This window comes from Megalops cyprinoides, chromosome 9 (genome assembly GCF_013368585.1).
Source record: "Megalops cyprinoides isolate fMegCyp1 chromosome 9, fMegCyp1.pri, whole genome shotgun sequence".
Classification (NCBI taxonomy): Eukaryota; Metazoa; Chordata; class Actinopteri; order Elopiformes; family Megalopidae; genus Megalops; species Megalops cyprinoides.
Genome location: NC_050591.1, coordinates 19002108 through 19017328, shown reverse-complemented (window position 1 = coordinate 19017328; position 15221 = coordinate 19002108). Strand labels below are relative to the sequence as shown.

General features: G+C 42.5%; 1 protein-coding gene across 3 annotated transcripts in view; it reads right to left on the bottom strand.

Moving 5' to 3' along the window:
- The window catches only part of gria4a (glutamate receptor, ionotropic, AMPA 4a), a 79364-nt gene that overhangs the window by 5536 nt on the left and 58607 nt on the right, over nucleotides 1-15221 (bottom strand). For all 3 annotated transcript variants that reach the window (XM_036537815.1, XM_036537818.1, XM_036537816.1), the window contains exons 12-13: nucleotides 4406-4604; nucleotides 2632-2879 (exon numbers count right to left, since the gene is read on the bottom strand). In XM_036537815.1, coding sequence (XP_036393708.1) covers nucleotides 2632-2879; nucleotides 4406-4604 — 447 coding nt within the window. The remainder of the gene's footprint in view (nucleotides 1-2631; nucleotides 2880-4405; nucleotides 4605-15221) is intronic.

Below are 15221 nucleotides of genomic sequence, written 5' to 3'. Positions count from 1 at the left end.
GCCCAATAAGCAAGCTGTGCTGCAGAGCCCAGCACGAGCTTGGCTCTGTGTTTCTGGCAGCACTACAGCCAGTGTCTATTCACATCTATTAACAAGCACTAAAAATAAGCTGGATGTACAACAATGTATAAGTATATCTATGCATATATCTATATGTAGAAGTCTGTGCTCTTATGTGTGTGCATATGTGTCTGTAAGTCTATGGACAGAGGCATACTCTGTATTTCAGATGCACACACAGCAGTGCAGATTGTGGCGTGTTGGGTGTGATCAGTGATCCTCTTTAACAGCTCTTGCTCTCTCACTTCAGCGTTGGCTCGCCGACTCTCTCTCTTTCTCTCTCTGCCAAGAATGGGCTGTAATCAGGATGGCTGATCTCGTCTGCACAATGGGAGTGCGGTTTTGCTTTGCCGCTACACCCCAGTCCTATTTTTGCCGGTGCTGATACAACCAGCACGCTGGGCTGGAAAAAGCAGGTTTCTGTGAACTCCGCATCGATTCGCTTCCTTATAATAGGACCACCAAATGTACCGAGCACACAGACGATGACTGCACTGCAGCTCCCTCTAATACTCCTGATGTTCGAGCTTGCACCAGGAAACATCTGTAGTTCCTTTCAAAATGTAAAAGATATATGACTGAGACAAAACAACGGAGGAGGCTTATCGCTGAGCTCAGCTACTCTGTTCATACATACATGCAGATGTTAATTAGTGAAAACAACACTAAACAAAGTCTTTTCTTTTCAGCCTTGGCTTTAGAGATTGACGGGCCACTGCTTTAGTCTGCTCACACCACTGCTGAAGGCTTTGATTTGCCCGACTTGTGAGAGGGTTATCTGGAGTGAATTGCAAGCCGTGTCAAAATGAGTTTGCAATATCAAAAAACAATCACAAAATAAAAGGAAGAGAGAGGGGAAAATAATATAGCTAGGAAATTCATCAAGCTGAAGAGAACTAAAGGAATGTAACAAAACAAGACTTTTAAGTAAAACTGGCTTCATTTGAGCAGTGCTGTGCTTGGTCTCCGTGTAAAATAACAGCCTCATCTGACGCCGCACGCTCCCGGCCACTTTGGCGCTCGGAAGTGATTTTCCTTGTGATTAGGAGAAGTGATTGACAGAAAACGATAACTCCAGAAATTGCAGGATGAGGGAGCTATTGTCCAATGTCAGTCACTTTTCTTACAAAAAGTGGAAAATCCTTTTCATGGCAGAATGCGCGAGGCAGACGTGAGACGAATGATAACGCTGCTTTTTTTTCCAGAGAGCGGCGGAGGAATTTATAAACAGGAGGCTCTTGACTTGGCCCGCCTCGCGGTGCCTTCAGAAACACCGGCGCTGAATGGCAGAGACAGCATCTGACATGAGACTCTCGTCTTTAAAGCTAGCATGAAGTAAGACATTTCTGATATCACTGTGATGCCATCAATCGATTCTAACATCAGGGTAGCAGCTAGATGTAATGTTAGGGAATGGGACTGGTAACCCTTGAGTACTAGGCCTGAATTCCTTCAATAATCCAGCTGTGCAAATGTATAATTATAATATCCATAAGCCATGTCATTTACCCAGGATAATGACATACATAAAACAACAGACAAATCAAAAGTAATACATTATAATATACAAATATATAAATGCACAAATCAATATAAGGAAGCTTTCAGGCAGTTCAGTCCAGATTTAGAGGACATACAAATCTATGTGTTGTGTGTTGTCTACTTGTGGGCTACCTTGTCTGTGTGGCTACAGTGATCTTTCATGGTGCATCCTTTTCCCTCCATCCACATAAGGGGCACATTTTTCAGGGAACGCTATCCACACAAAGTTAAAGTAAAGGATCCACCCAGAGGTTTGAGTGGTGCTCCACATGTCAGTGCCTGATGCTCAACTGCTATTCTTCTCCCCACACTTTGCTTATCTTAATTTAATGCTGAGAGATAAAACACACACACACACATACACACACACACACACGCACACACACACACACACACACACACACACACACACACTACGCACACACACATGCCCACACATATATACACTCACACGCAAAAATATACATGCACGCATACATGCGCGCTCCTCGGCTGCTCCATCACAAAAGCCCTTTCCATACAGATGCATCTGTCTTTGAACTCCTCCACATTCATTTTTTTTCTTTCGCTTTGAACCATCAGGTTCTCCCCATGTCTCTGGGAGCCCAGCCGGCCCTCCTGCAAGTCTATAAATTCCATCATGTGGCACAGAGCAATGAAGGAGCCCAGCAGTGTCAGACAGGGCTGTGCATTTACACGGCTGCGTCATACAGTAGGTCAGTTCAATGCAATATCAACACACGCACATACACACAACAAATGAACAAAAAAAAAAAAACAAAACAAATTCTCATTGAGTTTAGACTTATGAAAAAGAACATGAAAACAAATGAATAGATGGTTACCTGCATGAATCTCTGTAACATGGAAAGAGAGTGATAGACATGGCAGATACCACAGTAATGTATCTCTACACACAACACACAGATAGAGTAGCTAGCAGTGAGAGAGAAAGAAACAGAAGAGGCACATCAGGGAGGGTGGAATACCATAACAACACGTGACATATTGTTATATTATTCCACCCACCTTAACTGTGAGCCCTTGGGCGTGGCCACGCCGTAGCCCTTGGAGTCCAGGTTGCCCCCGACCTTCATGGTGTCACAGGGCTTTCTCTGCTCCGTGTACTCGTTCATGGTGGACTCCAGCAGGAAGGCGTACTTCCCCTTGGACTTGCGCACACGCGCCACGCCCTCTGCCGTGGTCTTGGTGAACACCGTGGGCTCGGCGGACTTCATGTAAGTCCACATCTTTTCATACACGGCTATTTTCGATCTCTGCCAAAAAAAAAAAAAAAAATGTCAATGAAAGACGATAAGATACAGACAGGGGCACAGCACACTTTATGATCATTATTTGGAGTGTGTACATAATGAATAATTAATTCTGTGATAAGGCCTCCTCCACACACTATTTTTTACCTGTCATTGTAAATGGAAACACACTGGCAATTGCTTCATTGATTAATTGCATATCAATCATTCAGTCAATCATTTTTTCTACCGCGTTTTTACAAATGTCTCAAATTGCTGCACAGCGAACATGACGCAGAAATAAGAAAACAAACAGGAACCCAAGGCCAACTGAGGAAAAACTTGGAAAATGATTCCCTGAGCCCTGTAAAAGGTGGTCGAGAGATCAGTCCTGAAAAACAATGGGACAGAGAAAAATACAAGCTTATAAATGAATACATCCATTAGTTCACTGAATGAATCCACTATGTGACCTGTCACCCAGGCTATGATACACCAATCTGCTGAGGAATAAAATATGAGTGATTTGTTATTCATGGTATGTCTTGTATTTCCTTTCCCTGAATCCAAAGTACAAAAATGCTTTGTAGTTTAAAATGCAAAAATATCTTTTGGTGGCTGCTACATTAGCCTGTCACGCTGCAGTGTTAGCGAACACTCACGGTCAGTGTGAGCGAGCTTGGAGCTCGGTTAGGTGTGAATCTCATTCGGGTGTGACGGACACAGATAATAATGTTAGTCACGTCCATCCGCTGTCTCTCCACTGTCCTGTCAGCTCAGTCATAAAAAAGACTCCTGCTTGTTTCAGAGGTCTACACATTATGAAAACCCAAGGTGAAGCGGAGTCCATCACCAAACATTCTTTTATCATTAAAAAATTTTTTTAGGGGCATCAATGCCCGCCTCACTAATGATTTCTGAGGTACGTCCTGTCTGCCCTTCCTGACCACCTGAATGTGGCTCGCTCGGTAAGCGAAAATGCCACCCACGCTAGATGACTGTATTCAGATAAAATGAGAGTAGACCTCATGCAGCATTGTGAGAAGCCAAAGTAATTAATTAAACCGAAATCCCTTTCAGCACTTTCTCAGAATAAATTGCTTTTTCACCCTCCACAGATTTCAGTCAGCTCGTTATGTTGAGAATACACATGGGCCTTCGAGCTGTGCTGCAGACGCTGTCTGTTAAGTCCAGCTACCAATCAGGGCGTTAACTCTTCATTTCCTCACCATGCACACACACAAACATGCACACATATACGCACATACAGAGGTGGTTGTTCTTGCCAGCCTTCGTCAGTGTACTCTTCTGGACAGTGCTGAGCGGCACATGACATCCTTCTGGTTTCTCTCCTGCACCTCTATGATTCTTTTGTTTGTTTCACTGCAAGTACCCGATATCCTCTGCCACACTGATGACATTTGATCGTAAAACTTGAGTGTTTGCGTGACAACTTAATTTTGTGACAAGAAGTGAGTTTTTTGATGTTTGAAAATGAGAGATAATAAAGAAAAGCTAAGCAAATAATAAAAAAAAAACATGCAGCTCACCCTGAAGAACTCTTTAGTGGATCCTGAATCCAGTGTCCCATATGCAATCTCAGTTTGCTTGGCCAGGTCCTCCGCACTCTCGATGGGCGACACCATCCTCTCGACCGTGAGGAAGGCTGCCAGGTTGGCCGTGTAGGATGAGATGATGATTAGGGTGAAGAACCACCACACCCCTCCGACGATACGTCCAGAGAGAGACCTAGGGGGGTGGAATGGGGATGGGGTGGCAATCAGAAGGGAGAGCAATACCACGGTCACTGTCGATCACCAACTAATCAAAAACCAGGACTGAGGAAAAGTGACAAAGTAAAAGTCAACACAGGTACCCTCTTCATCTGTCTCCAGAGATAACAATCAGAGAGGGGAGCTGGGAGTCTGTTCCACTGCAGAGTTTAAAGCTCTGCGTCTCTTGTTAGCTTCCTTAAAGTACACTTGACAACTCTGTCAGTACCCGAGAACACAGGGACAAGGAATCTCATTATAAAAACACAGCAAGTGTGTTTAAACATCAAACAGACGTCAAAAACGTGCTGTACCTACTGAAATCAGGTAGCTGATCCAGAATCACAAAACAGAACCTTTCCTCTTGTCAAATCTGAGTCAGCCCTACCTTTACTTCAAAAGTAAAAAAAAAAAAAAGTCTCCTCAAAAACACTTCTACGGTGCAGTTATTTAAATGCATGTTCACATACCAGCTTAAGAAGCGGCAAGGCCCCAGGCCTGCATGTACACAAAGTGATAGGTGCTCAGTTCTTTGACATGTGAACAACAAATATAGACTGAGATTAAACAAGATGGCCTCTAGTCATTCCCCACTCTCCCTGAGAGAGTGCCATAGGCATAGAGCACTTCCACTGAGAGAGACAGAATGAGTGAGAGAGCGAGAGACAAACACGTACAGACTCTTTTCTTTCCTCTTCACTTTGAAGTGACTTTCATCTAAAAGAACAGATTGGCATTTTCCGTCATTTTTATAAAGAGCAGGATGAGAGGAAAAATCCCCTGAGGACATGCATCCCCCTCCAAAAAGAACACAGTTGTCATCTTTTTTTGCATGTGAGACCTAACTCTTGAAAGAGGCATGTGTGGACTCATCAGATGAAGGTGGACCAGCACTTGACAAAGGTGGTGGAAAGGCTCCCTACTCACCATCGCTAACATGGGGTAATTGAGGACAAAGTTGCTCAAACAGCAAGCTACATATTATGTTGTGTGTCAGTAGAATGTAATAAAGAGATAATACCACCAAATAAAGCCAATTATGTAACACAAGCATTACAAACATAAAATAATAAGCAGATATGATACAAGGTTGTGCTGACATTGATTTTGGCAGTGTGTAGCATGATGGAATTTGATTCAAGATCTTAGGCTCGCAGGCTCCAATTCCAGGTGCTGGGCCTTAAGCAAGACACTCCTGTTCTTTGGTAGAGAGTAGCTGTATGAATAGATGACCAGTTGTGAGGTTGTTCAGGGCCCTATGAGGGAGCACCTTGATTCCGCAGAGTAGGCCCTTATTGCGCTGAAGGGAGTGTATAGCGAGGCATTGGGCTATAACAGTGATCACATTAGCAGGCCTTTACCCACCACACCTGAGATCACCGCACTCCCAGCAACCAGAGAGCTGAGACTGCTTCCCTCTCTCCCCGCTCTAAAAAACCACTGACTTAAACACAATACCAATATTAGCCCTGATGCTAGATGCTGCTGTTATTACACATAAATCAGCATTCCACCCTACAGCATCAATCCAAATTACCTTACAGCTATCGATGAGCTATCATTGCAAATCCTGTAGCTATCACTACAGACAGCTATGTCTGCCTTTCAGTATTAATTATTTACCTAGTACTAACATGAAATGAGCAACAAACATGTTGTTTAGGAAAATCAATTATTATATTGCATCTCATGCAAGAAAGTGTTAAACATTTAAACAGAAGAAAGAATAATTCCATTTCCACTCGTTACAAGCACTGTTCCTAACCAAACTCGAATTGGACATGATTCTTATACTTGAAGATGCCACTGCTTTTAGCAGCTGTACATCTTAACCTCTTAGCCAGAGTGGTGTTCATTTTTCCTAGAAAAGCACAGCGGAATGAATTGGACAAGATATGAAGATAAGAATTAGAAATGAGACTCTCTTCTTCCTAATCCAAATCATCTGAACAAATCAGATTCTGTCCATTGCTGAAATGATTTATTACTGTCTGGTTATTACACTATTCACTCCACAGTGACAGTGCTAATGCCACTTTCCAATGCAATGACCCCAATCTAAACCACGGTCAATTTTAAGCCACACAAACTAGCTCATGTCATAATCTATTTTCCCAGACCATGTCTTGCAAACAGGGATTCTGATGGCTTCCATGACTAATCCGAGCTTCAGCGGGACCTGAGCCGAAGAGACAGGCCAAATGCACACTGACACTGTGAAAATACAATGTAAAAAGCCAGCTATTTTGTTATCAGGGGTGTTTGATCAATTCACGTGCAATGGAGAAAGAGAGGGGTGGGATGGGGGGTGGGGGGGGACAAGTGTGTTTCCATCTGGTTTACCATATAGGGTGACACTTGTGCGATCTCCTGCAGTGCTTTGACAGGTCACGCATAGATTGAGGTGTCATTAATTTCACCCTGTAAAGACAGCTCTGCAGTTTGAAGACATCCTGGCTGACATTCTGTGACAGAGTCAGTGTTAATGTCAGTCACACAATGGACACATCCAATCTTACAGATGAGTGATTTGCTAAATCAAGACTTTCGCCTTGACATGAATCCTCACGGAGGTTTTCCTGTATAATCATCACCATCACTGTCATTATTGCCAGCAGCAGAACCATCCTCATCCTCACTACTCTTATTAACAACAACAACAACATCATCATCATCATTGTCATCATCACATCACATCATCATCACCATCAGCAGTATCACCATCATCTTTAACACCATCATTGTCCCCATGGGAGCCATCCAGTTGTAGTATATTCCTTTCTCATTGTTATAATAACACATGTACATCACCATTTCCTGGCAGCCATATTCACACACACTCACACACACGCACACCCACACACACACACACACAGCTCTCATACATCAGTACATCAATCACAAGTCATATCATACAGAGGTCTGTGAATTGACCTTGTGACCTGTGACCTGTCCTGCAGATAGTACATTGGCTTGAATATCTCATGTATCAACCCACGCCTTACAGCAGCAACTCAAACTGTCTGAGTGATGTGCATAGCCTGGAAGAGAATGCAAACTGTCAAAGAGTCTCCAGGAACAAAGTTCCACCACAAACCTGCTAGACACTGCCATTTCCCTGAGGCTGTAACCTCTCAGAAGTGGCCAACACCGTTCAGCCTGTGAGTGAGAATTCATTCTAGTGATTCAGTCAGTGCACTTACCACAGGACTGACGATCGAAGAGCTTCAGAAAGGAAGACAGGGGCGTGGGGTGGGCCGACAGAGCCGACTGATGTTATTAAACAGAACAATAATATCACTTCAGAAGGAGCATTTCTCCGCTGTCTTAATTTATCCCGCTCTTTAATCACGCGCTGATTAAAGAGGTGGACTTGTCTCCGTGTCAGCGGCCTGATGATCAATCAAAAGTGAAAGCCATTAATAACGGGGTAGGCCGCTGCCTCTGAAGTGAGAGTGACACGTGGAGGTAACGGCACAGGACGGGTCTGACACAGATGACAGCCAATGCATCATTCGTGATGACTTTCAGATTGCTTTTTTTTCCCGTCACGCCAAAGATTTATGACGCATCATGTACAATGTCACAGACTCGCAGTTTGATGTCTGAGTTTGCACTCAAATGAGGGGGCGTGTGTACTCTGAAGGGGGGTAGTCAGTAGTCTGGTAATTGTTCCTCTGTGAAGCACATTTGATTGTGGTGTCGGAAGGGACCTTGATAACAAGCAACCTCTCGTTTTTTGATTTGACTGTATTTTAAGGGCCTATTTACACAGCTAACAATTAAATGATTCATGCAAAAAATGTTTTTTTTTTTTACAGTTTTACAGATATGTTAATTGCTAATTTATTATTTGCATAAAACCAATTAAAAGTGAAGACATCTGTTGTGATCTGCAATTTTGATGTTATGTTATTAACATGGCAAATATTATACCGTAATATAATCTTATCAAAGGTATAACTGGCATGTAGTGGTTGGACAACAATATAAACATGTTATTAAAATAACATGACTTTTCAATGGTCTTTCCTGCCTCTGTGGCTATGATTTAATTTTTTAACTAACTTAAGCATTTAAAATTAATTCAACTACCATTTGATAACAAAGACATTTCTTCCAACAGCTACAATTACATTCACCATATTTTATTAACACAATGACTACAAACAAAAAAAATGGGACGATGAAATATACACTGGTTTTGTGCCAAATCCTACTGTTTGTGCCAGTCTCACTGTTTGTCCTGATAGCGTCTGCATTTGCTGGCATTACCACAGGGCCGGAGAGGATCTTACTGCAAGAGGGACGTTTCCTTTCCAGCGTTACAGACAGTGTGTGTGCAAAAAACACAACAAAACAAAAAAATGATTCAGAGATTCAGACAAAGCGACTCTGAAGTGGTAAGGAGTGGAATTTATATTGTGATGTTCACAGTGGTAAACATACAAATGCATGTTGATACAGAATTGCTGCACTTAAATAAGGCACTGTCTGACATAGTGTGGTGCTACCGGGCATACAGAAATCACAGCAGCTTCTACAGTGGTTGAATTATTGAAGCTCAAAATGTAGATTCAGGAGAAGAATTCACAGACAATCTCTTCACAATTAGCCAAACCTAGACAAACTACAACCACAAAAATTGCACTTACCACTGCCTTTCCACATCAGCTGTTCATAGCAACCCTCCTCTACCCCATCTGCCCCTTTCTTTCCCTCTGTTTATAATGTTCACATGGGGGGATCAACAACCGTAGCTCATGGCCAGGTGTGATACCCTAGCTGGACCCCAAGTCTTCACACTTTGACTGTGTGGAAATTAATATCTACTGAATTACATTATGAGAATGTTGACAGCTCTAATGGACTTGGCACACAGTGGATTACATTTTTAAGCAGCCATGTTTATGCTGCACGTTGAATCAGTAAGAATATGTACACAGTACTTGAATAGTTTGAATGAAAAATAAAGGGAACAAAAGAGGGAGAGAATGAGAGAGAAAGAGAAATGGGGAAAGGGATATAAAACCAAGAGATAGAGACATAAAAAAGAAAGAAAGAAAGACAGGGGAATTGAAAGAGGCGAGAGAGAGGGAGAGGGAGAGGGAGAGAGAGAGAGAGAGAGAGAGAGAGAGAGAGAGAGAGAGAGAGAGAGAGAGAGAGAGAAGGAGAAGGAGAGAGAGAGAGAGAGGGAGAGAGAGAGAGAGGTAGAAGGAGAGGGAGTGAGAGGTAGAAGGAGAGAGAGAGAGAGAGAGAGATGGAGATTAGCGTCTCTTGCATTGCTGACCTTGAAAAACAATAAATAAATGAGAAGGTCAGTCCGCACTCCCACCACCAACCCACTCTAGTTATTCCTGTGATTTCTTCCTATTACTCTGATTAAGAATTTAATACCTGCAAATCAATTTGACCACGCATCAGGCTAACACATTCAAGCCACGACTCATGCTGAGGTATTTTTAAACTTTCATTTCAGTTTGATTATTGACGGGAACAATTGCATGCCTCCAGCCAAGATTATTCAATGGGCCTGCTGCAGACCAGCAGAACAAAATGGCAAAGGTATCATGTTATTGCGAAGTAGCCTTGAATTCACACATTCACATTATATCAACTGCATTTCCTTTCATTATTTATATTTTTTTATTTATTTATATTTATATTTAATAAACTTAGTCGTTATTAAATGTTTCTTAGTCATCTTTCATAGGTCCCCTCTTATAATGATGTTCTCTTTTTGAAATAATTGAAATCATACATACAGTATATTGAAATATATTGATATTATGGATAAAGGAGAACAGTCACTCACAGTCCATCAACCAGGCAATGGTCTTTAAAAATGATTACATTTTTAAAGACTGATTACATTTTCCTGGGATAATTTCACCATAATCTTTCATACCTGTGAATAACAAGCCAATTAAACTCTATTTCAAATGCACATTGGGTTGTCGCTGCAATCCCTCAGATGGAGGCGGAGGGTGTCAACATAATGGGATTTCAAGGTCACTTTGGCAGCCTCTTCTGGGTGTGAAATGAACTGCTCCTGTCTTTAGCGTCTGAGCTGTATCTGTGTCTGATATTATTTCGCTTGTCTGTAGTATTCGAGCTGACTTTGTGCGTGAAATGATTCCCCCTGTCTGTGGGGTTCTAGATGCTTCTACACTCACAGCAATTTGTGGTGTTTGTAGCACCTGAGCTGTGTCTGTGTCTGTGAGGAGTAATCACTCCTGTTTGTAGTGTGTGTTGAAACTCAGTGTGAGCAATCACTGTCCTCAGTTCTTCACAGCAACAGGGCTCTTTCACAGACAGCTCCCTCAATAATACAAAAAAAAAAAACAATCTCTGCAATGCCTACAGGCATACAAAGGTCCTCACCAAACAACTTCAAATAAATAACTGTAAGTATGTTGACAATGCTACAGCATGTTATGTGAAATGAAAAGATACACATGTAGAAACCTCAAAAATAAATGAAAACTATAAAGTACGTAGGTGTAGTAGAAATGGACTGTGGAAAGTTTTAATGAGAAACTGTAGCTAATTGCTAATTGGATAAGTATTAAACATCAGATATATATATAAACACAAAAGTATTTGGCCACACCTGTTTTTCAGGGTTTGGGCTAGGCCCCTTATCTCCAGTGAAGGGCAATCTTAATGCTTCAGCATACCAAGACATTTTGGACAATGCTATGCTTCCAACTTTGTGGCAAAACAGTTTGGGGAAGGCCCTTTTCTATTCCAACACGACTGTGCCCCAGTGCACAGAGCAAGGACTATAAAGACATGGTTTGATGAGTTTGGTGTGGAAGAACTTGACTGGCCCGCACAAAGCCCTGACCTCAACCCCATCGAGCACCTTTGGGATGAACTGGAACGGAGATTGCAAGCCAGGCCTTCTCGTCCAACATCAGTGCCTGACCTCATAAATGCTCTACAGAATGAATGGGCACAAATTCCCACAGAAGCACTCCAAAATCTTGTGGAAAGCCTTCCAAGAAGAGTGGAAGCTGTTATAGCTGCAAAAGGGGGACCAACTCCATATTAAAGTATATGTATTTGAATACAATGTCATTACAATGTAATGGTCAGGAAAAAACAAAAACAAAACAGACTGTCAAAACTTTAAAAACAGTCTTTATGTTCTTTGTTAATAGTTCAGTGTAATAATTTAATGTGAAACAATCTCTTTGGTATAAATTCAAATGATTTAATGTGATGTGTACAAAGGTAATGATATTACACTAGAAACAATTATGTATAAAAGGAATCAGCCATTGATGGTAGTCTGATGGAAGTCTTTACTAACACTGGCAAGCTTGTTTGTCATGAAAAACTAGCACAGGACCATTATCAGTTTAAAGATAATTTCTCGCATATATTCACCTGTCTGTAGCCCACTGGCCACCACTGACACACTACCAAATGGACCGCAGTGTTATGCACTGTATCATCCTCTACCGCCATTAGTGATGGGATGTCTTTGTGTAAGAGCATTCCCACACTTCCAAGCTCTTCGAAGCCCCCACGGTACCGCTGGAGAAGTGAGTACACACACGCCTCCCAGAACCATTAATTAATTACTCCCCGATTGACGTGAGGCCCAGGAGTGGAGCACTCTCGAAGGACCAGCGGCACCCCCCCCGCCGCACCAGGAAGCCGGGACGCAGAGTAATTAACCTTCGTTTGGATAAATATTTTGACTCCAACCGTGACGGGCTCTGGAGCGGACCCCCGTCTGTCTGCCGGGCTCCGGTGCTCCCGCGCAATCTGCAGGAATAGCAGCGCGGTCCCCACGGCAACCGCTGCAGCTCATTAAAAACTCCCTCACCTCAGACTTAATCACAGAGCCTGTGCACCTGGTTATATCGCAGAGCTAAAACTAATCATGGGAGCCCTGCTGGAGACAAAGGAGATAACTCTGGATTCAACAATTGAATTCTGGACTGAAGATATTGTAAAAGGCAGTGGGCCACTCTTTGGCAAAATTATTGAGGAACTGGCTTTATAACCATAAGGTTGCAGGTTGCTGTGCTCTTGAGCAAGGTACTTGACTTGCAAAAACTGCATAGATGACTGCACGTACATATCCAACTGTATGAATGTGTGTAAGTTTATAAATGAGCCATTGAAATTGGCTTGGACATGGGCCTAAACAAATGAGTTCTAATGATGCTGTATTACATTTCAGGAAGAAGGTGGACAGTAGCTATTTCATTGCCATACATGTGTCCACAGTCAGAACTCATTTCATGATATATACACAATGCACAGCACACTCTATTCTACTACCACATTCTCTCCTCAAAATTCAACCACACAATCAAGGTCTTGGACTCATGAATCATGAATTCATATACCTTTTTTATACCTCCTAAATAATATCATATAACCCAAATCCTGATCATTCTTACAAGAGAAATAGCAGGTTTTACTGTGTACTGAGTTGTACTGTGATTGAAAGAAAGTCGCTAGTGTTTGTTTCAGGTCTGGACAAAATGTAACCAGATACACCGAGGTCTGAGAACAGCTGTCAGTGTGACTGTCCAGGTACTGTTCCATGGTTACCAAATGATTTCCACTCATATATTGTAATTATCATGAAAACACTACTTTTCAGAAGCTTGGAAATGCCCCGGAGAGATTATGAATACAGTTGGACCTAGTTTTACAGAAACCCAAATCTCATCTGTTCCAAGCATTTTCCAGTTCTTGATATCTTTAAAAAATGACAAGCATTGTTATCATGAAATGACAGACACAGCAGTATGTACTGTAAATGAAAGTCCTTTAAAATGATCCACAATGAGCTACAATATCTTTGACTAAAGCAAATGCCGACTTTTTCTATTTCTCCAAAATGCCACAAGTGTGTCCTTTTACATGATATTCAGAAGCAGAGAATTAGGAGAACTGCAAAACACACTGAGTAACACCAAGTTTAACTTTAACTAAGTTACTTGTTTTTCCACCCCTTGTCCCCTGTGTTATTGTGTTATCTCTGGTGTCTCTCAGCATGCCTTGGTGAAGGCGTGATGGAGATGCCATTAAAGGCAACTCAATGACCCTGGTCTGATTATCGATTCGTAATGGATCAAGACTAATGGAGCAGGGCTCCTTGGTTTAACATTCTGTGGGGACTATCTGAGCTTCCAGAGCCCTGTTGTGAAGGAATGGGCAGAGGGGTGGCCAGACTGAAGACTGAAGATTATAAGTACCCTTCAAACCTTTGAAGGAGGGTGCCGGGACCTATCCTAGAACTGATGGCTCACACACAAACTTCTGCACAAAAAAACCTCCCCTTGGTACCACCTGTGAGCTGAAAACACAGGCACAAGGACACATCACCTTTCACAGCGCCCCTTTAATAAATGAATGGTGACCTCTTACAGGGTTCTTATGATAGGCAGGTGTGCTGCTGTACTGTGTGAGGCTGGTACACGCTACAGCACGGATCATGTCAGGTTCTGAGCACCGCTCTAGTGTGGGAAACCCTTCACTTCTGCAAAGACAGGTCTGCTCCTCCCCCACCTGCCCGATATAGCTCTATTCTTGCTAATGCTCATAAGAATCATAATGTTGTTTGAGTTAGCCCATCTAGAAAGACTCGCCACCTGTAATGTTCCCATCAGAACAATAATGTTTGTGTTCAGTCCTTTTTGGAAGGGAATAATTTTAAAAAAGCACTAAGTGGTATGTAAAAGCTGCCGAGCATAAAACAACCCTTCTGTATCTCATTGTTTTGCTACTTTCCTGCATCCTCCATTAGAGTGATACAAAGTAATTCTCTGGTACAAATGTGTGCAGTTTATAGATTGATACCTAGAAGACCTGTGGCCTGTGAGATAAGGGAATAAACAGAAAGCGAAAGGCTATTATCCTATGGGTTTTCCAGGGTGAGAAAAAGAGAGTGAAAGGGGGAGGAGAGGGAGAGAAAGGACAGTGATAGAAGAGAAAGAGAGACATGTAACTTGAATCGTAGCTGTAATCAATCTCAAGAACCAGAGCCATCAGGGGCACGACATGCGCATTAGCTGAATGGTCAGATGTGGGTCTCTGGGAATATTTCTAAAGATGGATCAAACACTATCAGTAAGCACATAAACATTGAGCACTGGGAAGAGGAGCTAGCCTGTGTCATCAATCTTGGGCTACCTCATGCCGACCCTCTCCCACTGGCCGCTTATCATGAATGAGTATGTGATAATCTATGGACAGATGGGAACCTACAGGTTACTGGTTATCATAAATAGAAGACACAGGGGGGAATGGCCATACTCTGGCAGCTCTGTACAGTGTACATCACCATGAGGGATAGAACCTCGCTGAGGGTTGCGTGACGGTCTGTCCTCTGCACTATGGGAGACCTTCAGTACACACCGGGTCTCCATCACTCTAAAGACACATGCTGTCAGACAGCATGAGTCATAAGTGAGCCCGAGGGCTGCTGCCAGCCAATGAGACTAAACCAGGGCTGTCAGATTCAGAGAGGAGGAAGCTAAGAATTCTACACTTCATCCATTCCCACACACACGCATATGTATGTACCTACACTACCTGCATGTACTAACATAGACTTGCAGGA